Consider the following 27,861-nt stretch of genomic DNA (forward strand, 5'->3'; position numbering starts at 1 on the left):
CATAATGCAAATATCAAGGATTGCCTCTCGATTGTACTCTTCCGTGTGGCAGGAAAAAAAAATCAATAGCCTTGACAGAATCAGTCAATGCAGAAATCATTAGCGCCCAACGTGATGCTTAAAAATCATCAACATCTCTGTGTACAAGGTGGTTGCAGTGTGAAAGAGTGATGTTTCAGCGCCTTTTCTCACTTCTAAAGTACCGTAATCCACTCTTGGGGCAGCCACATCAGTCGTCATCGTTATTTTAGTAAAAATGTAAATAATGTAAATTCAGCTCCAGTCATATTAATGCTGCACATTTAAATGTTTACTTAATTTGGAGGAACAACAATTACCATTTCAAATGATGACCTGGGCAAGAGACAGCCGCAGAGATAACGGAGACATGAACAATGCAATCTAAAAGATGCATTCACAATAATGGCTATTAAGCAGTTTTAAATGCAAATTAGTTTCATGAACAAAATACCAATCATGCATATTCACTGGCTTACAAAAGCCATGTCTCCAAAGTGAACTACTCGAGAAAAATTCAAACAGCGTGTAAGATGAAAACTTAAAGGATCAGAATCAGCACAGTCATAATGATAATAAAACTGAACATTAAAAATATGTTGTGAATAAAAATTTTCCATAACCATAAGTTCTCCACAGAATCAATCTTGTACTGCTCGAATGTGAACTGTTTGGTAAAGGCGGGGCATTCACTGCAATACTCTGTGCTGATTGCTTAATGCAACAACTTACGCACGCCTACCAAACTTTTGTTTTGACCAATCACGGCATCGGACAAAGATGTCACCGCTGGCACGCACCTTGTTTTGACAGGCCGAGTCCTGTAAGCTCAATGACTGGCACGGAGAGTGGGTTTTCTCCGGGTGCTTCTGTTTCCTCCCGCATTCCAAAAACATGCATGGCAGGTTGATGGAACGCCCGGAATTGTACCTCAGTGTGATTGTGAGCGCGGAGGGTTGTCAATCTACGTGTGCCCTGTGATTGGTTGGCAACCAGGTCAGGGTGTACCCCGCCTCCTGCCCGAAGACAGGCTCCAGCACGCCCGCGACCCTTGTGAGGATAAGCAGATTCGGAAATGTGTAGCTGGACAACAGCAAAAAGCATCAGATGGAAGGATGGACAGTATTAAAAGTGACAGAATATATTGCAGTAAATCATCATTATGTATCGGGACACTTCAAATGTAGCCCCAAATAAATACATGTTCGTGTCACCTGATTCAGTGGTGGCGTGTGTGTATATCCCTCCACCTTTGCATTTCACTCAAAAGCCCTCAGTGTCACCAGTTTTCTTTTGAGGGGGAGTTTGTGTTGTTTCAACATGTGAAAAGAAGATAAAGTCAGACCAGTTGTCTCTTTAAATCAAACGGCAGTCCCGATGTGCCCTCAAGCTGAAATGGTAAGAACCATTTCCACCTCTGCGGCAGGGAGTCTGACCAAATAGGCACGCTTCAAAAGAGATTCTCACTGCCTTGGTCTCTTGTGTTTTATGGTCTCCTCCATAGAGGATAACAAAGCAATTTATTTATTTATTTTTAATGTGAGTAGTTGTTGTTGTTTTCTTTTTTGTTTTGTATGTCACGTCTCCCTACGCAAATTAGGGGCAGGATTGCTAAATATTCTTGTTTTGTGCCTTCAATCCGCAGAACTCCGTGGCATTCGCCTCCATCCATTTACCTCTAGCTGCTCCGCACACCTCCTCCTCTGCCTTGCAATCTGTTGATAACTCCACTTGCAGGCTGCAGTTCATCGTATTCCGCAATGGCAAACTCTTCCCGTGCACGGGGAATTCGTCCAATCTCGCGGATGATGGGAAACGCAGGAGCGTGTCAACACCAGTTGCTTTCACCAAATTAGGTAAGAGGAAATCCATTTGACCATGTGCGGGTTTGTCAACGCGCTGTCTTGTTACGGCGTCACATGCCAAAAACAGCTTCTTCACACATTCGTCTCCAAATAAACACTACGCCACATCTGTCTTTGATTTATTTATGGATTTTGCACCACTGCATTGCACTTTTGCCACTGCACCTTGCTCAGTTTGGCATCGTGCATGTGTTTGCATGCGTGTTTAGATCGCGTTTTTTTAAATTAGTGCACTGGTCGACTTTTACGTTTCCGACACTGAATACACTACCCCCTTTTTTTTATTTTTCCTGCAGATGGCTGCAGCCTGGGGAGCGCCGTGCACTCCGTCACAATTGCACTCAGGCACTTCGCATTGGGGCTAGAGCCCACCGCAGCCTATTGGGACTTTGACTTGCTGGATGGACATGGTGGCTGGAGGGCAGAGGGTTGCCACATAACAGGCTCTGGTGGAAACACGACCACCATTCACTGCACCCATCTTAATAACTTTGCCGTGCTCATGGTGAGTAATCTATGAGATGGCAGTGTCATTCATGTTAACAACACCCCCACCCCTTCCTTTTCTACTCTTCGAGCCTGTTATGGGTCGAAAACATCGTTTCCCAATAAAGAATCGCTGGAGTCACGTGTTGGAAAAGCGTTCATGAGGAGGGCATTTAAAAGCTCCCTTTGTTGTTGGCTTTCTCCGCAGATTCGTCAAATGCGCGGACTATATTTTTAAACCTACTGTGTAGGGCTTTACATATATAGAAAATGCTCAAAATAGCTCGGAAATAAGGAATATGTTTTTTTTTTAATTGTCATTTGTTAAGGGGGCATTTTTCCCCACTCGCATAAAAAGAATAGGAATAGAAGTGATGTTCTGTGAGAGAAGGAGCGCCCTGTCAGGAGCTATTCGCCTTGGAGCGCAAGTGGTGTTTTAATTGGTCGCAACCACCGCGCCGAGAGAAAATGTTGGACTATGAAGCCTAGCATGGCTCATTTGTGCCGCTCAAGTTGATCTCGACGCCGGCGAGATGCCTCCTCCAGACGACGTCCCCTCTTCACGCTGATTTCATAAGGATAATAACCAAAGCGCAACTGGCAATCTCATCGCCCGAGTCGCTCCATGCACAGAGCCGCTTTTGTACCTGGTCTGATTATAATTTTATTTGATTTTTTTGGATGAAAAGAAATCCTCCGGATGTTTACCGAAGAGTGGGATTCGTTAGACTGGGAGGTCAGTTCTTAGTGGAGCATGAAAAGGGATGTGCTTGAAATGCTTGTCGCTGCTTTCCAAGTTGCCGTTTACCTGCATATTTTATGAGCTCGATCCAGCTTGTTGGAAATAAGCTGGTTGCAAAACGCCGCATAGAAATGACAAAGTGTGACCATACAGGCGGCGTGTGCGTGTGGCGATGGTGGTGGTGGGTATTGAAAGTATGGGGGGTGTATGAGTGAGCGCGCTGTCCGTGGAGAATACTAAACTGTTAGTAAGATCGAAGCAGATGGTCATTTTGTAATTGCGTGCATTTTGCTCGGAAATACCGGTTAAGAGAGGCGCGCATTTAGCGTCCACCTCCTGGCTGTCGGGGATGGAATATAACGCGACGTTTGTCATTTTCTGGCTCACAATTAGCGATGTGAACTTGAATGCACGTCTGTCGAGTAACGAGAAGACGTGTGGTTTGAAGTGTGCGCATCTCAACGGTCTGCTGGAAACGTTTGCGTTTGGGATTGCGCGTCAGTGAATGCAGTCACCACACCCGCTCGGTCTCTGCAGTGCCGGCGAAAAAGACCCCTGTTAACAGACTTGTGTCATCACGCTCCCTTTGGTTTTTTAATCAAAAGCATTCTTGGCGTCTTTACTTTTTGCAACAACAATCTCGAGAAAAGATGTATTTGCTTGGAAGGCGTTTGCCAGCCCCAGACCTGTTGCTTAATCGTGTCATGTCACGCTTAGAGCATTTCCTCCGAATGCTGCCTCCGAGTTGTCCATTTTAAGCAATTTATTACAAAATAGGCACAGTGAGTGTAAGGGAATAATGCCGCTCTATTCACTGCTGCAGTGCTCCTCGAGGAAAATCAGGTCAACTTGCTGTAAAATTAGTTCCATTGCTGTGACAGTAAGGCATTAAGAAGCGTGGCAGTGATTTACGCCACAAACACAGCAGTTACATCACTTTCAAAATGTAGCTGGATCACTTTCAATGCTTCAAAGTGATACAGAAAAGTACTGTAATTCCAAATAATGGGGCCAGGTGGTAAAATGCTTCATGACATATCATGTTTTTGCAGAATCTATTAATTTCACACCCACCTCACATGGAGGTCTGTGGTTCTGTGTTTGTGCGAGAGCTGGAAGCTTCCAATAACTCATCAACCCAATATAATTGTCCCTGGGGAGTGACTGGGGCTTTATGAGGGAAATAAAAGTATTTCCTTGAGATTTTCTGGGACTTGTGATCAGAGAGAAATACATGGTGCTCAAATTCTGATCTGGACTCTAAATTCTAAATACCTCATTATAAGAGCTGTTTGGATGTGCCCTTGTGTAATTAGGGTGAATTTTTTTTCAACAGTCACACCAATTATTCAACACTCAGCCATCTTAGGACAGCTTGCCCAAATGTGTCTCCCCCTGAATTCCAATGAACAGGGCTGTTCTTAATGTCCAAAATTTCAGCACCATGAACAGTTCCTATTGCCTCCGCCACCCGCCACCCCACTCATCTCCCCAGTTTCCCATGGCCTTGTCTGTCTGCAGGGAGGGCTGACTCGCTCGTTTACAGCAATGCAGTCTCGACATTTGTCTCCATCAGTCTGACAAGCTTCTCTGCACCCCACACAGCAGCCAGAACACACCTCCGCTGCGTTTTCTGTATGTTTAAAAGGTCAAAAGGAGCTGCAGACATGTTAATTAGTAATTACTTATTCAGTAATACAGTTGAACTTCATTACAACGTACCTCGAGGGACATAACGAATCTGTACTTTATAACAATAGTTCTTTGTAACCATTTCCAATAAAAATGGTCACCCACAATGATGTATAATACAACTCAACTCAATTGTATTTATAGAGCACTTTAAAACAACCATCACGGCATACAAAGTGCTGTACATGGAGCAAATATCATATACAACAATAAAACAAAAAATTAATAATAAAGACAGTAGAAAGCACCAAACAGTAAGACTAAGATCAAGTCTGAGTACAGTATGAACATTTATAGATGTAAAAACACAAACATGAAATACAGTATAAATATGTCAATTACAAATACGTGTATACAGGATGAAGAAAAAATGATTTTATTAGATATGAAACAAACAACTGTAGCGTTCCTACTTCATCTAGGATAGCCTTCAGTCAGCAAATGTATCGTGACTTCTCCAGTTAAGGATGTGCAGCGCCCCGAAGCCGTTTACGATCGCCTTTCAATTTGTTGGCCTCGAACTCTGCCATGAATTTTTTGCCATTAGGGATGATTGTCGAAATCGTCGACTTTGTCAGTTCGTAGTCTCGGCTGAGCTTTGTCAGGGAGACTCCCTTTCGAAAGTGACAAACAATTTCAGCCTTCTCAGACAGTGAGATTGCTTCCGTTTACCAGACGTGTCTCCGGAAGTACACCAATGTACGAGTTGAGCGGTAACGTGGCTAAGCAAAGGAGGGGAATCCTGCACTGTACATTTTCTTCATAAGCAAGGTCGCGGTGGCAGTTAGCTTCCCACGCTTTGTTGCAACGAAGGCATTTTTACGATTTTGTGGGTCAAATCTGGTCGTTATAATGAAGTTTATGTTATATAGGTGTTCGCTGTTAAAAAAAAAAAAAAAAAATGAAATCCGGACTTTGAAATGTCAACATGATAGGGGTGAAAATGTAAACGAAATACGTTGATAGGAGACTGTATGATGCGTACTCGAATAGAGCGAATTCAAAAATCTATTCACGGTACAATGTCCTTACATAGGCTGGAATGATAATTTTTGTGAAAAAAAAAAAAAAAAAACAGGAACAGGAGTAAAAGTCATCAAATTCATCCGGTTTGGTTCACTCTTCTGGGATGGCTTGCCCTTAATTCCGAAAGTGTTTGATGGGTTTCGCGGCTGTCAAGTTTTTCCATCCCGAAATCATCCAAATATACCTTTCTGGGCTGGCTTTGCAAACTGAGGCGCAATCATGCTGAAACAGGAAAAAAAGGACCTTCCCTAAATGTTAACCATTCGCATTGCTGCATGGAATTACTGTATATGACATGTCTTCCAAGATGTAGAGTCAAGATCCCGGGGGGAAATAAAGCTCACCGGACACTTAGCGACGCGGCCAAAGGCAACCGGACTGTCGCGCAGTGTGCTGGGTTCTGCATCTTGTTTTATAAGTGGCCAACTGTCACTAATTAGTTTTGATGAACAGTGTCGTATTGTTCTAGATGCAAATTAAAAATTCCGTAGCACGTTGGCTCATGGTGGTTAGCATGTCCGCTTTAGAGTACAGAGGCCTGGCCTGGTCTAATTTCAATTGTCTATGTGGCGACGTGTGCTCAGTTGCCTACTAAAATGCAGACATACAGTCAACGAATCAAGCTATGAGGCCAACTGCCTTTCAAGTATCCATCCTTTTTTCTTTCTTCCTCCTCGTTTCCTGTCCCTGTATCACTATAATGTAGCTAGTGACCGGGCAAATCTGCTCCTTTTTGACACTTAAAATTGTACTCTTTTCCATGTATGTGGTTGTTGTTTGAAATGGTGCACAACCACACTGTTTGGGATTGAGATGCATTTGATGAAGCCCTTTTTTTCTCATGAGAACGCAGGGGTTGTTGTAATCACCATACGATTGCGCCACATCTGTTTGGGGAAAATCCAGCCTCACCAACAAACATTTGTCATATGTAAAATCAAGATACATTCAAGATGGGTTGTTGAGTCAAAATACGAATCAATTTAGCTTTCCTGGCCTCCATTTCCTTCCATTAGTTTAAAGTACATGAATCATACCACAGTCGTCACCAAACGTGTTGCTTTTGCAAGCTATGTTTTTTTTTTTAAACACCCATCAGATGTCATTTTCAAATCCCTTAACCTTTTTATCTGACAGTGAAATGTTGACTGCTGTGGGGTTTTTTTTTCCCTATTTTCACCCATTTTCTTCTAAAGCCGCTAAATACAATGTTTGATTGTGTTGATACCTCAAGGCAGGAATTGTTTGTTTTTCCTACTTGTAACGCAACCTTCACCCTTGTGTCATTTTGAAGATAGAATTTATTGTTGCATTTGAGAGTTTGATCAACATGTCTTGTTGCACTGCACTGCAAAGAGCAAACAGAAAAAAAAAATAGAAGCAACCCATATAACAGAAACAGATCTCCTTTGCCCTTGTTTCTTTAAAGGTGTTGCATTAGAAGGGTGATGAGATTTGTTTTACTTCAGCTTCTGTTTAGCTCATGCAACCAAATATTTCATGTACATTTAGAGCTTTGATTTAAACTTTCACCTTTGTATTTATTATGAATCTCATTTCCTGACTTAAGTTAGTGAAGGACATAAATGTTGCAAGGCAATCTTGACATAGGATCAAGACCATGGGCCCTACTTTTCTTCCGAGCGCAAATCTGGCGAACCAGCGCAATTGTGCAAGGGGCGGGGCCAGACAGAGTATGGGCAGTATGTTAGACTGACTCAGTTTGGTGCAGATACACGGAGGCTGCCTCCCTCAGCCCCCTTGAGGACCTTGCTTCTACTGCTTTACAACTTGATTCGTGTCAGTTAAAAAGAAAGAAAGAAAAAACAGAATAAAGAAACACACTCACAGACGTGCCGCGGCCAGGGGTATGGTTTAAAAAAAAAAACGAACACGGCTGAGAATAACAATGTGTTCAATTATTTTATTTCTACAATGATTGGGAGGGATTCGGGTGTCATATTTATGAATGGAATACGATTATATATGCCACACACACTCGGGTAGCGCCGAATCTGTCTGCCTGCACCTCAATTAAATACACCAAAATCACGTTAGACCACCTGCACTGAAAAATAAACCTGCTTTTGAAACAATCTAAAATGTCGTCTACTTTTGGACACTAAATTGTTAGTTGCACCGTGAGCGTGCAATACAATACCCCAGAATGCCTATCGAGGCGTAGCGTGGTCTGCCAAAATCACAAACACTCTTAACTCATTCACTCCCAAAGACGTTTTTAAGCGTCTTTTCAGACTTGGTCCAGAATTGGCTGGTACTGAATGGGTTAACTGCACCTGGCCCGCCACGATATTTATGATGCGTCCCGTTTTTATGCAGGGCGCGGTCTACTCTCTGTCACCAAATTGTTCGGTGTGTCGGAGGTGCAGCATCTCCCTGCGCCGGAGCGCCCAAATATGGATGGATGGATGTCAACAAAATATTACGGTTTATCCTTCTCAAGCACACATGCCTACGCCTCCACAAAGTTTCATAGGAATCGTATGTCTAGTATTTGTTTTCCTGTTTTTAACGAATAAACACGACTAATTGCAATCAAAACAACACCTCCCATCCTCACGCTTCTGCACTTGGCAGAGGTATTAAAGCTCCAGCTAAAGACATAATTATAGCAAACCCCTACATGGTTCCAATTGATTCTTTTTTACTATTTTAGTTGACTAAGTCTCTTTGTGTACCGTAAAATTAAATTATATATTCTGCTGACTGAGAAGAAAAGGCTTTTTAGAGGACATGAGTAATCAGTTATTCACAACGTTTTTTTGGGGTACTTGCGAAGCGTTGGCACTATTATACTGTGCTCTCACTTGCAATTGTTTCAAATGTGAGTAGGCAGCCATGCAGCCTCCTCACTATCCTCTGACTTAACCATTCACCAGTCGGCTTTAGCAGTGTGTTATGTCACATCAACATACTGCACATACTGTAGCTGTGGCTCATTTATCACAAATTGCTGCCTGCAGCTGTACTTTGGTGTAAAAGGACAAAGGTGCGGCGCATCCGGTGATCCATCTCCAGAACCTTTCCGAAACAGACAGCCATTAGCCAATAACCACAAAGCAGATGCAGTGTTCCCCCTTTTTTTCCCCATCCTCGAGTAAGCAGTTTAGACCTCTGACAAAAATGTATCAACACTTTTTTTGTTGTTGAAAAATATGAGATTTTCACATCTCACATGTTTTAATACAAGATAACCAATTGTTATTCAAATTCTCTTGTCGTTGGATAGAAGACAACTATAGTGCTGGTTACTCTTTGTGCTTTTTCATGACAAAAATGTAAATGTTTTATCAAATGCTTGACACTAATTTTAAATAATCACGAATGACTATAGTCACACAAAGACCCATTCATTCCTAATTTAAAATGTCTTTACGGACCAGAATATTATGAATGTATTTTTTTTTCTACTCAATTTGATTAAGTATCTTTACCTATTAAGATTGCCATTTGGAGCTTAACTTTGCACATGCCCCGTTTAAACCATGGGTGAAGTCTTTACTCTTCGAGGACTCAACTTAGAGGAACATATCACAGTTTTTACGTGGATCATTTTTAAATTGTGTTGCAACAGGTCTTAACACGGGCCAAAAATCATTGCTTTCTTCAATTTTAATGAGGCTACATGTCATTTTTTTCCAATGTCATTTAATTTATTCGAGCTTTATTTGAGCTACAGATGGCACTAATGGGCAGTTAGCGGTCGAGTAAGAGACAAGGTTCCAAACACCCTGCCTTCCTTGTGCCAGACAGGTGTCAGGTATTGTATTTAATATGACTATGAAGCAAATACATAATACATCTAAAAATACATTTCACCCATTTTCAAATATTTAGGTTCAATCATCTCCAAATCCTAATTGAAATGAAATTGGGATGCTATGTAAAAAATAAACAAAAAAATAGAGTAGAATGATTTACAAATCCTTTTCAACAACTAGATGTTTTTGCAAATATTCTAGCATTTTGAATTTGATACCTGCAACATGTTTAAAAAAAAAGCCGGGACAAGGAAAGACTGGGAAAGTTGAGGAATGCTAAAAAAATAAAATCTGTTTTGTACATGACAAAGGTGAGCAGATTAATTGGAAGGAGCTTCTCTGAAAGGTTTTGTTGTTCACAAACAAGGATGGGATGAGGTTCACCCCTTTATGAATACCTGCATGACCAAATAGTCCAACAGCTTAAGAATGTTTCTCAACATACAATTGCAAGGAATTTTAGGATGGCATCATCTACTATCTCATATCATAAGAAGATTTAGAGAATCTGTAGAGATCACTGCACATAAGCGGCAAGCTCGAAATACAAAATGCATGTGACCTGCGTTCCCTCATGCAGCACTCCATTCAGAACCGGCATCATTATATAAAAGGATATTGCCACATGGGCTCAGGAACACTTCTGAAAATCATTGTCAGTTTGTCGCTATATCTGCAAATGCAAGTTAACACTCTGCCATGTGAGGCGAAAGCCATATATTGACATTTATCTGTGTAAATGGAACAGTCTGTGTGACAGCTTCACATTTCAAATTGTTTTTGGAAAGGATGGACGTTATGTCCTCCAAGCCACTGAGTAAAAAGCCAGCGTCTGTGATGATGTCCTTGCTTTTTTCAGCAAGAAAATGCCAAGTCACATTCTGGATGTGTTAGACCAGTGTGGCTTCGTAATAAAAGACTGAGAACAAGACTGGCTTGTCAGCAGTCCAGACATGTCTCCCATTGAAAATGTGTCACGCATTAAGAGTAAAATACAACAATAGAAACCCCTGACTGATGAGCAACTCGGTTGTATATCAAGCAAGAATGGAATAGAAACCCACCTACAGAGCCTCAACAATTAGCGTCCTCAGTTCCAAACGCTTATTGAGTGATTTTAAGAGTAAAGGTGATGGAACACGGGGGCTGAAGTCACTTGGCTATTTTACTTAATTGCAATCAATGCCTGCCTCTTTCATTCTAGTGGTTGGGATGTCAAACATTATTATGTACAATATTAAATCGTCAATAATATTTAGCGAAAAATGCTTCGCATTTGAAAAGCTTTTCGATGTTGAAAACAGCAGCGCTACGACCGTGCTACTGAGAAATGTAGTTAAACAAGTCGTGGCACTGCTTGTACCACCTGCCATCTCACCAGCTGCTCCCAACTCAGCTGTGAGCCCCGGAGAAAGACTGGTAGAAATGAGGGCATACTGTGTAAACTACCTCCCCCCTGTGCCTCCGTTGGAGTTTTTGTCACTGTCATTTAATTGGTTACTGTATGTGTGAGATGTAGTTATCGGTTTGCACAATACAATCAAGATAAAATTGAATAATTACCCCCACCACACTCGATCCCTGTTGAGTCATTCTCGAAATTCGAAAAATCTTGGGCAGTCATGCTGTTTGGGCACCTTCTAGCCCATTTAATTCACCCTGGCCCGTGACTGCTGCACTAGATCATTTTGGATCCCTCCCGCTTAAAAACACAAAAGGCAGAAAGGGCTAAAGGTGACTCTCATTTCCATAACAGACTTGAAAACCGTTATTAGCCTGTACATGGCGGTCCTTTCTAGCGCAACCAATCATGATCATCATGACCTTTGGCATTCAACGTACAAGTTCCTTAATAAAAGATAATATTTCTCGGACAGGGAAAGTGCAGACCAAGGCCTGCAGTTGACTTTTTGAATCAAGTCCAAGGGTTGGAGAGCTGCGACTGGTTGTTGGGCTTTTAATTAGGGGCAGGCAGCTATTGATGCAATATACACTCCTACGAAGAAGATAAGGAAAGTAGAAATGAGTTATAATTTCAAGAGGGGGTGATAATGTGACAGGCGCAAAGGGGAGCTATCTTTTAGCAAGGACTATTAAGAGCCCTTCAAATTTAAGTCAAAGGGCATATACAAGTGTTGTCAGAAGTTAACATTTATCATGGGTGTCACTGTTAATTTTGGCCTTTTAATGATGCCATGAATTCGGGACCTATTTAAAAATGAGTCTTTTTGTGCTTTAGCTAGCGATGTTTTTCACCTGTTTTTTCTTGTCTTTAGTAAATCAGGCACAACGATGACAGTGCAACGCAAGTAAGCAAAAACCAGCTGTGCAATATTTACTTTCATTATTTCTGGGATACCTGTACTATATACACAATATACATTGTATGTCCTACATGTAATAGTATATAGCGATTGTTTTGACAATGGATGCATTTGCAAGGGTACATTTGGTGCAAAACACACGCACACACTCACACAAACACGTACAGTGAATATGTACTCTGCTTGTTCCACATAATTCAATCACTGAGGACCTCGTGGGAGGAAACGGCAACCTTTTTTTCCCCACGTGATTTGACCCAAATGTATGCTTTAGAGTATTAAAACAATTTTCTAAAAATACTGGGATTCAAACATACAGCATATTTTACTAATTCAGTTGTGTGTCAGGTAAGCAAGAACATTGTTGTTGTTGTTTTTGTCATTCACACGTACACGTGGTGGCAAAGGATTTAAATAAGTGGCAAAGGATTTAAATAAGTAATGGGGAAACATTGACCCCCCCCCCAAAACAAAAAGAAGGTTGGTTGCTTTACTGGTTTTGCTCTTCTGGTGTAGATTTGTTGACAAACACGATGTCAATTAGTGGTGCAGTGTCACTGCAGCAGGATTACAGATGATTACTTTTGGTTGTCTGAGCTTTTGTGAGTTAGCGACAAGATAAATCACCATCAATTGGGCCTTGAGGATAGTTGGTGAACATGAATAAAGTGAAGGCCGAAACAATTCAGTGCAAGAAAATAGCGTGCTTTATCTTACTACATCGACGTTTGAGTTGCACCGTAAAACTGTAACCAGCAGAATAAAAAGGAAGGCTGCTCCTTTTCCATATACATACACATTGTAGACAAGACAAAGCCTCTGTGTTGCTTTATGGATGATACAGGATTTAAACAAAGTGAACATGATGCTGAACTACTTAATTTCATTTCACCCTTCCCTTTTTTTGGAGGTATTTATGCTCACATTCTTTGACAACTGTTCGCTGGTTGCCGTTTCTTGGCTGTAAAAGTCTGTCAGATCTTAAATCCGTGTCATCAAATTTGATTTGACATTGCGTTCAAGACCATATCTGTTGTCTTACTGTTGTGCATCTTTTAGCCTCTCATGTCATGCCTTCGCCCTGTCCAAAAAGCTCAGTTTTACTTAATCGTGCTTTTTGACAGAGGGATGAAAATGTTGAAATGTGTTCTTCACGAATCATTTCTCATGATATTTCTTTAAAAAAATATCTGTCAAGTCTCATATTAAACTTCGTAGAAATCGTCATTTTATAAAGGCCATTGTACATTATTGTATTATTATTATTGCAGTCTTGTAACAACAACAATTTTAAAAAATGACTAAAGTGGGGAAAAATTCCATCATGTGGAAAATTAAGTGTCAGGAATGTTAACCTTTAAAAATAGGTCAAGAGAGGTATAAAAATTTTGATTTAAGTTGTTTCTTTTTTTTTTTTTTAAATTCCAGACAATAGTCTTTTTGTTTTGAAGAGAAAAAACTCTGACCCAGCTGACAGTTTCGGCTGTCACTTCAGCCTTGACCGGGTCAGGGAGCCTTATTTTGAAGGTTTCCCTACCCAGTCAGCTGTTTTTAAGACGTCACAAGGAAGCAGTGAAAGCTCCGGCTGAAGTGAGGGCCGAAACTGTCAGATAGGTAAGAGTTTTTCTCTTCACTAAAAAAAGATCATTGTCTGGAAAAAAAACCTAAACCTTAAGCCTAATTCAACTAATAAGAAGACAAGATGAACGTCCTAGCGCTACAGCTATGAAAGAACACACAGGTCAATGTAGAGTTTTTAAAAAAATCCCTGATTCCATTGATGTTGAGACTTGTAAAATGCAAATAAATTGTGATTTGTAAATTCTTTAATACCTATTTTCTGCTGATAACACTTCAAAGACAGTAATTTGTAATTATTTTATCTTAAATGATTTTGAAAGTGATGCCTAAAAAAAGTTTGTAGAGGGGCATTTGTACCAGCTTTCCTTTTAACTACACTCATTCGTTTGGGAACTGAAGACACTAATTGTTGAAAGTTTGTAGGTGGAACTCTTTCCCATTTTTGCTTGAAGTGCAACTTCAGTTACTCAACAATACAGGGTCTCTGTTGACATACTTTACCCTTCATAATTTGCCCCACACTTTCCATGGGAAACGGGCCTGTACTGCTCGCAGTCCAGTCTCATAGTCACACTTTTACTACAAAGCCACGCTGTTGTAACATGCAGAATGTGGCTTGGAGTTGTCATCCCTGAAAAAGACGTTGGTAGGATGGCATGTATGTTGCTCCAATACCTCTTGTGTACTATTCAGCAATAATAGTTCCTTCACAGATGTGCAAGTTTCCCATGCTATTGCCACTAACACCACGCTAGCATGGCAGATGGCTTTAGAACTTCGTGCTGATGACAATCCGGATGGTCCTTTTCCTCTTTGGTCAGGAGGAGACAACATCAATGATTTCAAAAAACAATTTGAATGTATGCCCGTCAGAACACAGCACACTTTTCCTCTCTACGTTAGTCCATTTCAGATTAGTTCGGGCTCAGAGAAGATGACAGCCTGTCTGGGTATTGTTGATATATGGCTTTGGCTTTGCGTGGTAGAGTTTTAACTTGCATTTGCAGATGTAGCGACAAACTTTGTTAACTGACAGAGGGGAGGCAGTGTTTGGAAAGAGGTTGTCTCTTATTCTACCACTAAATGCCCATGACTGCCATCTGTAGCTCAAATAAAGTTTGAATGAATTAAATGGCATTGAAAAAAAATGTCATATTGCGTCATTAAAATTGAAGAAAGAAATGGTTTTTGGCCCACATTTTGACAACTCGTCTTCCTTTACTACCACACAATTTCATAAATTAGCTAAGCAAACTGTGATATGTTCCTAAAAAATAAATAAATGAGTAAATCTGCACCAGACATAACAGATAATATGTAGTATACCCGCTCCTAAGTGGGGCACGCGAAGAGCAACAACCCCACCTAAGGCTTAAACATGTCACATGCAAAATTGACGAGCAGCTAGACTTGTGAATCTTAATGGGTATTCCTCCTAAATCAAATTGAACCTACAATATCCATTTTCATTAACATTCTGGTCAGCAAAGACATTTTAAATCAGCAATGGACACGGGCATGTGCGATCCGGGCGGAAGGCGGTCTTCATTTGCCAACATCACAGATTTGTGATCTCCCCAGCCATATCATATAGCGTATGCTTGTGGACGCCTGCTTGTCGTTTATTATACACATACTTTGTATGCCTCAATGTGCCCCTAGACTCAAGAAAATAAGTGTCTTCTTCCACCGCGTCAAGGACAATCAGAACGCCTCTGGCATGCGGCATTTAAAGGGAAAGAGCAGAGCCGTTTCGATTGGTGGCAAAACAGGTCAACAAACAAGCAAACGTACATTTTTGAAATTTGCCATGTTGTACCAGCTTGCGAAAATTGGTAATCTGGCTCACGGATACTACTGAACTGTGCGCATCGGGGGGGATTTAGAGGTAGGTATATGCAATACTGACTGAAAAATAAGTATGTATATGCCGTGTACCAGCGTATACCCTTTACTCCACCAATGTACAGTAGAACTCCTCTACAACGAAATCATGTTTGCAGCCAGAAATGTTTCACAACAGGGGACTTTTCACTGTAGCAAATTTTATCTCAGACGTAAACACAACACATACAAAAAAAAAATGAATATGTGTACTTTTAATTTTTATTCCAAAAGCACATAAGTATGTGCATACACTTATTTGACACTTCATGTAGCCAGCGTAGAAAGGAAAAAAGGAAAGAAATTGCAAAATTTTGATTTCTTGCACAATGTCTTTTACTTTGCTTCCTCCATCTTTATTACTTTTATCCTGTCTTCAAGTGTTAAAGCTTTTCTATTCTTCACTCCTTGTGAAGAATCTTGGTCTGCAAAGGTCCGTTTTGTAGCCATTTTATCCCAAGCAATTCAACGTTCGTGCTGTATCTAAAACTACGAGTGACATTTCTAACCACATGCTCACAATAACAAATACTTCCTGTACTACTGTGCATGCGTAAGCCAGTGTGGTGGTTGCTGTTGCCGTTTCCGAGCTAAGCAGTAGGAGTCGCTGTGGCAGGCTGAGGTTGGATTAGACTTTTGCGGAAGGCTTGTTTTCGTTGTAGGGAACCTTATTGCGAGGCAAGGGTGGAGAAAAGGATTTCGTATTATGCCAACAGGGGGACTTTTCATTGTAGGGGGAAGCAGAAAAGAGGGAATGGCTTTAATGCATGAAGATTTTTTTCACACTAGGGGGTATTTTCGCACATGTAGGTTTCGTTGTAGAAGAGTTTCACTGTAAGCTTGTTAATTCTGGTATATTGGTGAAGTGTTACATGGGTTGTTTTGTATTGAAAATGTTCCATTGCATAAATGGTTAATATTAAATAATGGGATGCATGAGGTTCACAAGCCATGCTATGTTTATTTAAGAACTCCAGTGAAACTCCTCTACAACGAAACATAGATTATTGTTTGTCATAAAACGTTTTTTTCTATGGCATTTTCCACATCCATTTGGCATGGTTTAATAGATCCATGTTCATACATCCATCTTCTCTGTTCTCTGACATACAGGGATAGTCGAAGAATTTACCACAATGGTTCATTTTATACATATATATATATATATATATATATATATATATATGTATAAAATGTAAAATAAATGTTCAATTATTTTCTTGACCAAATGTTTGTGAACTGCTCCCAAGGTATTGCTATTCTTTTGTACTTTGCAGTTGCACAGGTAGATGCACCACCGACCTGACAGGTTTCCAGAACCGAATAATGTTTTTGATCCCAGAAATGTAGACGCAGACAAAATGTGAAAACTAAAAATGATTGTCAAAAATGTGAAACCAACAAAGTCCAAAATGCTGGTCAAAAGGATCCAGGTAAAAACGATGAATAACTCAAGGCACAAGGAACAAAAACATGACAAGAGTCCAGGGCACATGAAAAACAAGAGCAAGAAATGACTAAATAATGATATTACTTACAATACAAAGAACTAAAAGACAACTATGACAATATCGAGAGGTCTAGCAAATGGCACTTGAGCATGAACAGCAAACAAGGTCAATACCGTAATCCGACAAAGAAGGCGGAGTCCTTAAAGACAAGGCATGATGATTATTGGTAACAGGTGTGCCGGCTGGAGGGAAACGCCCCTCACTCCAGGTGGAGCTGAAACAAAAACAAACATAGACATGACACTACCCGCTCTTAGCAAATTGCGAATTTCATTACACTGGCATTGCTCTGTTCCCTCTTGATAATCATGTTAAATTGATAATTCCCTCCATAATGGGGACATTACAATGAATGAATAATCATTAAAGCCTTCCCATCACAGACCGCCCAGCACCGCTTGCACTTCTCCCTGTGTTGATATCAAAAGGCAATGATTTACTTCACATGGTGATTTTTAGAGCAGAGCCATCAAATGTCCAACATTGTGCAGTCAGCCATCACTGCAGAAAGACCATTAGAGGTCAAATCAAAGCAGAGAACGCATGGAAATGGTGGCTGGCAACGGATGCATGTGAGCTCTGTTACGCAATTAAGCGCCATGGAGGCAGGCTCATTTATCCTCCGAGACCATTGCTGCCACAGTGTAATGCATTGTTAGAGACGCTGCTTGCATGCTCTTTCTCTTTAGAGGCTCGACATCGGCTCCATTCTTCCTGTCATGATGTCCATTAATGACATCAGAGCAGAATTTACAAAGTGTTGCCCCTATTTTCATTTATTATTGCATTGAAGAAATGTGCAAAATGTATCGCCTGGCAAGAGAAATAAAATATGGACCGGTGCAGGGTGTCTCTGCAAGCTGAGAACAAGGTGTGAGCACTGCGTGGAAGGTGTTGCCCAGCGTGTGCTTTAATTTCTTTTCGTAGTGTTTCTATAGCCTTATACAGTATCTTACAAGAACTAAGCCAAAATGTTGAGGACATGGGCGGATCTGGAATCCAGAGCAACATCTCAACATTGGGTATGGTGTTGTGAGTGCAAAGAAATGAGCCAATCCATTTTAATTATTTGGGGGAAAAAAAGGACATTTATTGACCAACTCCTGCACATTTTACAATCATTATTTTGATTTAGTTAAAATAATTCATTGAGTTCGTCTGATGTTCAACAATCCTTGGCAAACCTTACAACAATTTTGTTGATTATGAAAATCAATATCGTGATTATTATTTTTCCATAAGACCGAGCCTAAATACAATGATTAATTGAAATATTGTAAATTTAATTCAATAAAGACTCAATTCAGTCAAGTGCTGCAACATGTCTTCAAGTCAAATGAAGGCCATGGTAATAACCACTTTCATCAAGTTATATGAGTATGAGGATGCTCTAGACCAGGAGTCAGGAACCTTTTTGACTAAGAGAGCCATGACAGCAAAATATTTGGAACCGTATTTTAAAAGTGTATTCAACAAAATGTCAGTATGATAAGCCTCTGAATGTATTCTTTTAAATAATTATAAAAGAATACAGAATTAAAATAAGTTATAATGCTCACCATTAATGTGAATGGTTTTCCGTTCCTCACTCATTGCTAAAGATCCATCAAAACGAGCGGAATTCTAGTCAGCTTGCCGGGTCCATACGCGGAGTTGCTGCTGGCTAGTTTGCACCCTGCTCAGTAGCTTGCACGCTTCCTTTCTACTGTCTCCCGCAGCGTATTTTGATGCGAACGTAGCATGGCGCGTGTCCAAGTGCCGCTTTACATTCAACCGTTTCATCGATAGTATTTTGTCATTGCAAATTAGACACACCGCAGAACCTGTTCCCTCCACAAAGGCGAATCCTTCGGTCCATTCGTCCTGAAGTGTACCATACTCGTCATTTTTTTTTTCTTTTCGCCATCTTATTCATCGAAGGATTAGCTTTGAGCTAATGACCGAGCGGTCTGACTAAAAAGGGGGCGTTTATATTGAACAAATATTTGCAAATATTGAACAGCTCACTGTTAAAAATATTACTGCCATGCCGACTATCCAATGAAATGTCAGGTTCGTACTGTGGAGTAGAGCGCACCAGATTCTAATCTGATCGGGTTGCTTCCAATAGCCATGTGTGCGCATGTGAAACAAGAAAACTTTCTTGTCATAATGATGTTTGTTTTATTTGATGATAGCTAGATTTGATGATCATTGTAAATGAAAGAGGCTGACTTTTGTTAAACAAAACTAACAAAAAAAAAAGCAACATTCTCATGGCTTTTAATAGCTCTGTTCATTATTTATTATAATTTCTTTATTTGTTCAGAGGGACAGGAGGGAGGACTGTGAGCTAGTACATGGCTGAGCTGTGAGCAAAGCTAATTTAATAGATAGTAGACTTTAAATATCTCCCAAGAACAACGATTACACAAACTTCTTTAAAAGTGTTCGCCTTGAGCTGAAGACAACACTTCAGATCTGAGTTTATTGAGAAAAGAATGCTAATGAAACAATGCCCCCTTAATGACTCCATCCTGTTCCACAAGATTTGATAACTGTGTTGCGGTGCGTCCAGTGCTGAACACTTGCCAGGCGGCGGTGATTATATGCCTGAATGTATCTCAAAGCTGTGAGCTGAGTGACAGCCTCAAGGTGCCGCTGAATCATTGATGAACCGCATTAATGGTGCATGGCCTTTTTTTTCCAGACTGTTGTTAAGTCAGGAAGTTCTGTCTCACCAGTGTTCTGTCACACTCTGTTATCCTGCGGGGTGCGGGGAAGCCAAAGTGAGTTTGATTTGCACACTTAGGCTGCTTCCGTTCCAGTGTTCATGGGGCCACTCAAGGATGATAAAATACAGTGCCGCAAACCGTGAGCCTGCAGGCTGTTCGCCAGAGGATTTTAATTTGTTTTCTTCCCTTTCGACTATGTCCGCTTTCTAATCTGCATTTGTGTGCAGTCTTGCAGTCGCTATTGTCATTACAACAGAACAAAGTGCATACTGGGGATGACATTATACACAGATGACTACACTGATTCTGCAGTTTTAATGTCTTCACTCAGATGCAATGTTTGGAAATTTTGCAACTACCTGATGATTATTTGCGGGTAGGTTGAACAGAACAGTGCATAATCATAACCTCGAGGCTCAACCAACACACATGGCCTGCAAGCACTCAGCAGCGTCTGTTACATTTTGTTGTGCGGGCAAGATAACCTTGCACCCACAATGCCTGAGCGCCGAGATTATGGATGAGATCAACTTTAATTGACTTTTATAATCTGATTTTGGATAGGGGAGGGCAGATCACGGATTAAAGTTGTAGCTGCTACACAAAAGCAGGGGATCAGGCACCTGTTTAGCTGCGTTGGCCCAAGGGACAGTGGAAGCGTGTTCAGATGTAACATGTCAGTGCTAATCCAGACGAGGCTAAACTGCATTGTATGGTAATGGCTCTAATGAACTGTGTTGTCAAAGGGCTGATCACAGAGCGGTACTGTGGAAGCAGAGTAATGAAGTGGCCACCGTGCAGTGATGTAATATGATTGCAGTTCAAATCATGAGCGGCCTGGAGGAAATGCATTTCCTGGAGCTGGCTGTTCCTGTCCCCAGCTGACATCCCATTGGGTCTGCAACAGATTTGACTTGTTCAGGACACTACTATGATCTGCACCAGTGGCCGGCCCATCATTCATCATGACAGCTAGGTCAACAAAGGGGCTTGTCATTTTACAATCTGTTTGTAACACAGCACACTGAAAGCTATGCAATTGTACATATGTAGTTAAAATTCAGTAAAACCGAAGTACTTGAATACATATCTTCAGAACTATTCCTGTTTGTGCCACATTGTCCCCCCCCCCCCACCCCCCTACAGGATCTTCAATACTGCCTCCAGGGAAAATATAAATTATAAATATTTATTCAGGCCACCCTGTGGACTACCATGGTAATTACCTGTGAATTTCCCAAAGGATCAACATTTGGTAAGATTGTAGATTGTAAATGTTTTATGCCATTCCACACGGGCACATAGTTGTTAGCTGAAAATGAAAATTTTCAGCATTTCTGCATAACTTCTCTTTGCGATTTTAAGTTGGTTTTCAGGCCCGTTTGTTCAGTGCCCTATGTCCACTTCTAAAAGCGGAATCTTTGGCTTTTCCAAGATGACTTAGTCTGGCAGTGAACCATGGCTTGATATTGTCGAACAAGCGGAAGGTCTTTGTTGCAACACGCGTCCTCACAGAAACTGGTGTATGTTACGGTGTCTGTGTATTCATGCAGGGTGCAGGTTGATGTTTCAAAGACACCCCAATCAGTGCAGTCCAAACATTCCTGTACTGTCAGTTTTGCTTCATTGGTCCACCTCTTCACAGTCTTTAAAGTCATTTTTTGCGCATTTGTGTTTGTGCCAGCATGTTGGAATGATGTGCATTAAATAGTGATCAGACACAAATCCAACTCTGCATGGGCCTCTATGAGTAAGAATGGTCCAGTGTCGCCTTTTCTGATGAAGCAATCAATGTTCTGGTTATATCTGGGGTGGTCACGGTTAAGTTGTGCTCCGTTAAAATCACCCAGGATGATGAGGGGTGATTCTGGGCGCTTTAGCTCGAGTTCGTTTACTTGGTCAGCCATTGTTTGGATCGCTGTGTTCGCATTAGCTCATGGTGCGATGTAAACACCGGCGAGTATGACGGAGGACAACTCATGTAGTAAGTAGTGGCTTAGAGTTTCGAAATAGCGCCTCAAAGTCCAGGCTTAGGTGTGTGTTGAGCTCTGTGACACCAGTCCACCATTTGTTGTTGATATCATGGCAAATTCTGCCTCCTTTTGACTTCCCCGAACGTTCTGTGACACGGTCTGCTCGGTGAAAACGGAAGCCAGGTAGGTGTAGCGCGGCGTCCCGGATGCATTCGCTGACTCAAATTTTGGTGAAGCAGAGCGCGGCAGAACTTGCAAAGGTTTTTCTGGTCCTTGTGCAGGGAAGAAGTTCATCCATCTTGTCTGGCACAGACCGTAGATTAGCAACATGAATCGATGGGAGCAGAACCTGAGAGTGCAGCTGCTTCGCCAGCGATTATCTCCGAAAAACGATGTGGGTTCGTGTTGTTGACAAAAAAAGTCAGACTAGACACCATAATGCTTTGCATGTATTCTCTCAAGCTCTCTGGAGCCGTGACTGAGGTGGTAGTGATGGCAGTAGTTGTACGGTAATCGTAGTAGTAGTAGTCGTAGAGAATCCCAATACTTATTTACACAGCAACTAATTTGGATGTGGGTCGTGTATACATTACTATTACATCACAAGCACTGTCTGATTTGTTTTATTTATTTTTTTCCAAATACTTGAATGTCAGCTGTATGTGCTTCAGAACCTTTTGCATTTTAATGTCCTAATGATGTCAGATTTTTTTCTAGCATCATTGAGTTTATGTTTAGTAGACTTCCATTCCTGGAGTAAAATTAGATTTTCGTTATTATTGTTATTATTATTATTATTGTGATTATTATTTTTTTTTGTCCAGTAAAATTTTAGAGAACAAGTAATCAGTCAGCATATCAGTTTACATTTTGGAGAGTAATATATCTGTCATGCTCAAGCTACATATGTTGTGGATTTATATATATTTCCTTTGACTTTAAAATATGTACAAGAAAGCCCTTTTATCAGAACAAATCTCGCCTGCTCTGCTGCTTAAAATTGCAAAGATCACCAACCTCTAAAAGCATTAATATCTCCTACTGATCCGGTAGTAAATCCTGACTGTATGCTATGTGTGTGAATGGGGTGCCCTGCTGTTCATGTATACCTCGCCTGCTTCTGGGGCTTCATTCACAACTGATTCATAATGCTGCTTTTCAGAAAGCTGCAAGGGTGATGATGCAAGTCTCTTCAGTTCCATTTTGGCAACAGTCCACAGAGCTGCTTGAATGGCTTTTAAGCAATCCCAATATGAAAACACAAAACATGCTGAGGATAATAAGGCTCAAACAACCGGGGCAAAATATTATGCACTACATAACTAACTACACGCAGCAGAGGCACTGTTGATACAATCTCGAAGAATTTGCAGTCCCAAGAACATGACATCAGCTTTGGGAAGTTACGCCATGCACAACTCAACTATTCCAAGTCCTTCAAGCAGCATTGCTTTGATCAATGCAACACAGACAGTGAAACAGGTTTTTTTTTCTTCTTCTTCTACACTATAGAATCAGTCATTTGCAAATGCAACTTTTTTTGGGGTGCAGGGGGGGTGGGGGGTTAAACAAAAAATGCATGACAAGTTTGGATTGTGTAGTCATCGCAGCAAAAATCCGTCTAAGGCCAATCTACATGAATGTATCCCCAAAAGGTGTATTGAAAATCCCAGTTAAATAGGAGGACCTGAACGGTCCAAGGAGGTACACAAACACCTCAGTGAGAGGCCATTGTACCCACAAAAGTATGTGACAACCAATGGATCCATTCAGATCAGCTGCAGCAGGACCAGAAATGACATTGGCATTAAAAGTAACTCCGTTTAAAAGTTATCAGTTGTGGGCAGTTTAATTTCGCGTCCAACAGTGCTCGAAAGATATGCATTGCACAAACACTGTCTGTGCAGATGCCAGCAGACAGGCGTGTTGTTTGTTTGAACTCGCACGGAAAAGCTATACTGTTAACCAAGAACGCACTAAACTTTTGATTAACAAGAACAAGGGGATGTCCCCCGGTCATGCAGAACATGATTTCAGCTGTTACAATTCCATTTAGAATCAATACGGGTTGCGTAGATTGGGCCAAATCTGTAAAGTTACACATTATGTGCTTACTCCGTCCCATACTTGCCAGATAAAAAGTGGACACTGGAGAAACAATGTCGGACAAAATAATCATTGGGTTCTTTGGACAAAGGGACTGTGGAACTGTTTCCAGCTGTCGAACTAAGATATTAATAGTTGGAGCAAATTAAAGCCCCAGCCACCTAAAATACTGGGGATGTTCATGCTTTTGTTTTTCAATAATCACAGAAGTCACAGAAGAAGATCTTAACATTGTTATATTTAATGTTTTATTTGGGTTTTTTGAAGAAGAAGAATTTGGGGACTTAACAGTAAATTATTATCTAATTGTTTTTGTCTAATCTTCCCCCCAAAAACTGATTGCGCAAGGTCTAGTTTAAATAGATATATTACTCCATCTTCTGATTGAATCGATGATCAACTATTGTTGATCGATTACAAATATCCTGATGGTGTGAATCCTGATTACATTTATTTGTCGTTCTTAAATTGTTGTTCCTACTTCAACTGCTCAGGAGGAAAGCACCCTTCCGCCTTCTATTAACAGAATGTCACTGATTTCCATCACGAGCTCATACTGGTGAAACAATGGTGAGAGTCAGACTACCATTCAGACTGAGATCTGTCTCCATTTTCTTTGCTTCATTCTTCTCCACAAGGAGAAGGAACATCCCTGGTATTCTTTGTGATGTGGCACAGATCTTTTCTTCTTCTTTTACCCGTACTACAAGATAGATGAGATCCTTCACTTGGGGCAGTAGCTCACTCAGTAATAATTCAGTTTTCCGTTCAAGGAGGAGCTGGATATGCGTAAAGTCATCCTAACTGCTTCACGCCTGGCTGTAACCTGCTCGCTACCAATCAGCAAACCAAACACAGTTCTCCCTCTCATGCTTCTTGCTTTTTCATAAAATGTGTGTGTACAGCTCCTCTGACTTTACCAGGCCCCCTTTTCGACTATGCAGCTCTCTGAATCTGAGGCTGTGTCAACAATATTTCATTTTTGGTCCAAGCTTTTCCTTTGGAAAAAAAGGACCCTTCACACGTTAGAGTCTTCTCCGGTCAAAATACATCGTCACTCCTTATCCTTAATGTTTCAACACATATATTCTGTGATGTCCATAGTCTTGTCCCAACAGGGTCCCGAGCGAGAACTTCCTGAGTTGTCCATTAACTGCTTTCCGTGCCTGTTTCTCAACAAGCACATTGACAAAAAAAAAATAATTAATTAATTAAAAAACCCACACATACACATATACAGCTCGAATTTACACTGGCCAAATGAGCTGAGACTCCGGGTTTGACTTACAAAAAATGATTAAGATGCTCCTCTGGACCTGTGGTGCCTTGAGATCCGCCTGAAGGAGCTGGGTGTGGGTTATCTCCGGTCAAATAGCAGCCAAAGCTGGATGGATTGATTTTGTTTCGGCAATTCAACTCAGCTGTCCAAAATTCTATTTGTCTTGATGTTTGTGTAGACATGTTTCTCACATATTAAATTATTCCGTACGATTTCACGTACATCATTTAGCCCCCTAAATAAAAATCTTAATTTCAACACATTTCCTTGGTGGTGCCATGGGCATTTGGTTTTCATCAACATCATTGCATATCATTGTAATTAACCAATTTTCATTGTCCTTCTATGACATCGCTCTGAGGGTAAATACAAACGTAATATTTGCTTGTTAAACATTAATTAACAAACTGTGTGAAGTTGTGTGATATGTTGGAATGCCTGATGCTGTGTCTTGTCATTGAGCATCTAAATTCACAAATGACAAGTACAGCGTTCCATTCGGCCCGATTTACAGTGCAGTTTCCAGCCATTTTGTTTTGACTTTCCAAGAAAATAGTTATCTGTTATAAGAACATGATTCATTTGTGGAGACTGTCCATCAATTTTATGCGGTTAAAATCACCTGCTCCCTCAGTATCAAGCTTTCCCAAAACTTGATGTGCCATTGAGACTAATGTTGCTTCATCCTTCACAGATAATAATGGAAATAGACAATGTCTACTGCATGCACTTTACTTTTGGGGATGCAAATGGATATGTGGTCACTTGAGCTGACAGGGCTATGGATATAATGTATGCTTAATTTAACATCATGAAACCCAAATGTCAATGTGGAGTGGTTTTAATATCCCTCGACTCGCCTTTAGGAACCAACACTGTCACATCCTTGCTTGATCTGAGCACAGGCTTGTCTGTAAAAATGTTTGATACACTTTCCCATTTTGTAGTTATCTCCCTTCAATAGTCCAGTGTCCAGTATTTGGCATACTATCAGTCCGTGACAATGAAAACCATCATTGTGTCTGTTTCCAATGCAGCAGATCTAATACAAACCTCGTAATGTTATTTATTATAATATGTTTGCTGTGTTTTGAGTTAGATCACAGTGGCACTATGCTGATAATACTTAATGACCACTGGCTGAGAGAATACATCTTTGAAAAGGAAATAACATATCTTTTTTTTTTGTTGTTGCGTTGTTTTTTGTTGTTTGGGTTTTTTTTTTTTTTCAATCTGCCTCTCCGGCATAGGGTGTCAACTGAATTCCCAAAATGCAATACACAAGCACCTGGATGAAATGTTGAATCAAGTGTTCTTTGTCTTTAGAGCTTTGGACAGCACATACTGTAATTACTACTACTGCTACTACTTTTGATGTTTTATGTTCAGTCTTCCAGACTGAGACAAGCTTTCAAGTGCTCGATAAATAAAGTTGAAAAGTTGAAATGAGCATTCAAACTCCATGGATTTCAAGAAGGTAATTTATATTTCTCTTGTAGTTGTCAACCGTACATTGGGGTGGCTTTTGTGGGATTTTGTAAAGATGGAAGCCAAACACTTTTTCATTTTCATTCCTCATATTAAACTAAACCGCTGAAATTCTTTGTCATGAATCTGCCGTCTTTCCTCTAATCTCCATTTCACTGCCTCGATTCCCCAGGATCTGAAGAAGGTGCTGTCTTTCCCCCCATACCCAGCGGAGTTTTTGCACCCGGTCGTGTATGCCTGCACGGCGGTCATGCTGCTCTGCCTCTTTGCCTCCATCATCACATACATAGTGCATCACAGGTAAGAAAATTCAGCCCTTTAGCAAATATTTTTGTTGAAGGTTACATCGGCAGCACAGCAATTGAATGTCAATCGGTCCTGGATGCGCGCGGCCTTGCTCATGCTTCAAGCTGTGATAGTCTCGATCGTCTCAAAACTCAAGGGGATATTTCCAATCGAAAATGGAGAGGTGCTCCCTAGTACTGTATGCCAAGTTATATCTGATCCTCAAAACAGTTTTCAGTGTAATTTTTTGATTTTGAAGCATGTTTCACAAACGTGCTGACTGTGGCCTGACCTCGACGCTGTAGCCTAGTTGAAAGCACTGCCAAGGCTTTGCTCGTGTACGTAAATGCATGTGTCTTTCATCTAACTGGAGTTGTTTACATTTGTTTGGTTCGAAAGCAGGGATGGGCAACTGGTGACAATCTGCTGGAGTCTATCCCAGCTGTCTTCCGGCAGTTGGCGGGGTACACCCTGAACTGGTTGCCAGTCAATCTTCGGGCACACATAAACAAACAGCCATTCGAACTCACAATAACACCTAACGGCAAATTTAAACTGATCAACTAACCTACCCTGCATGTTTTTGGAATCTGTTCGTCCCCAGAGAAAACCCAGATTGGGACAGGGAGAACATGCAAACTCCACACAGCAAGGCCAGGGCTCGGAATTGAACGCATGACCTCTGCAATATGAGGCGGGCGTGCTATAACCACCATATACTGGAAAAGCTTTAAAAACTCCAACCTGCACAGAGACACGTTTGCTGTCAAGGACACCCTTTTTAGCATCTTTTATCCCATCCCTCTTTCATCTCCTTGTCACTCCTCAGTACTAAACACCATCTCTGTTTCGTAACACTTTGGTCGTGTAGTATCACTCAAGCTGATAGTCAGTCTGTGAAGCGCTAACAGGGTGATAAATGGGGATAAATCCGAGAGGCATTGCTCAAGGCTAGACTGAGTACATTATGCATTGCTGAATTTGTTCTTTCTCAAATGATATTACAACGTGCATTTAAACATATGCTGAAGGGATAATTAAAGCAGTGGTTTTCAAATATTTTCTATATTTTTTCCCCTTTGAAGAAATTAAAAAAAAAAAAATA

The 27,861-nt window shown here is 40.8% G+C and overlaps 1 protein-coding gene across 4 annotated transcripts in view; it reads left to right on the plus strand.

Moving 5' to 3' along the window:
- adgra1b (adhesion G protein-coupled receptor A1b) overlaps nt 1-27,861 on the plus strand; it is a 141,534-nt gene that overhangs the window by 97,449 nt on the left and 16,224 nt on the right. For 2 of the 4 annotated variants that reach the window (XM_019882181.1, XM_019882177.1), the window contains 3 exons: nt 1,664-1,874; nt 2,180-2,388; nt 26,644-26,771. In XM_019882181.1, coding sequence (XP_019737740.1) covers nt 1,664-1,874; nt 2,180-2,388; nt 26,644-26,771 — 548 coding nt within the window. Of the gene's footprint in view, nt 1-1,663; nt 1,875-2,179; nt 2,389-2,421; nt 3,106-12,222; nt 12,284-26,643; nt 26,772-27,861 lie in introns of those variants that run through there. The other 2 variants (XM_019882178.1, XM_019882180.1) reach the window with 2 other exon arrangements.

This window comes from Hippocampus comes, unplaced genomic scaffold, assembly GCF_001891065.2.
Source record: "Hippocampus comes isolate QL1 unplaced genomic scaffold, H_comes_QL1_v1.1 scaffold36, whole genome shotgun sequence".
Lineage (NCBI taxonomy): Eukaryota > Metazoa > Chordata > Actinopteri > Syngnathiformes > Syngnathidae > Hippocampus > Hippocampus comes.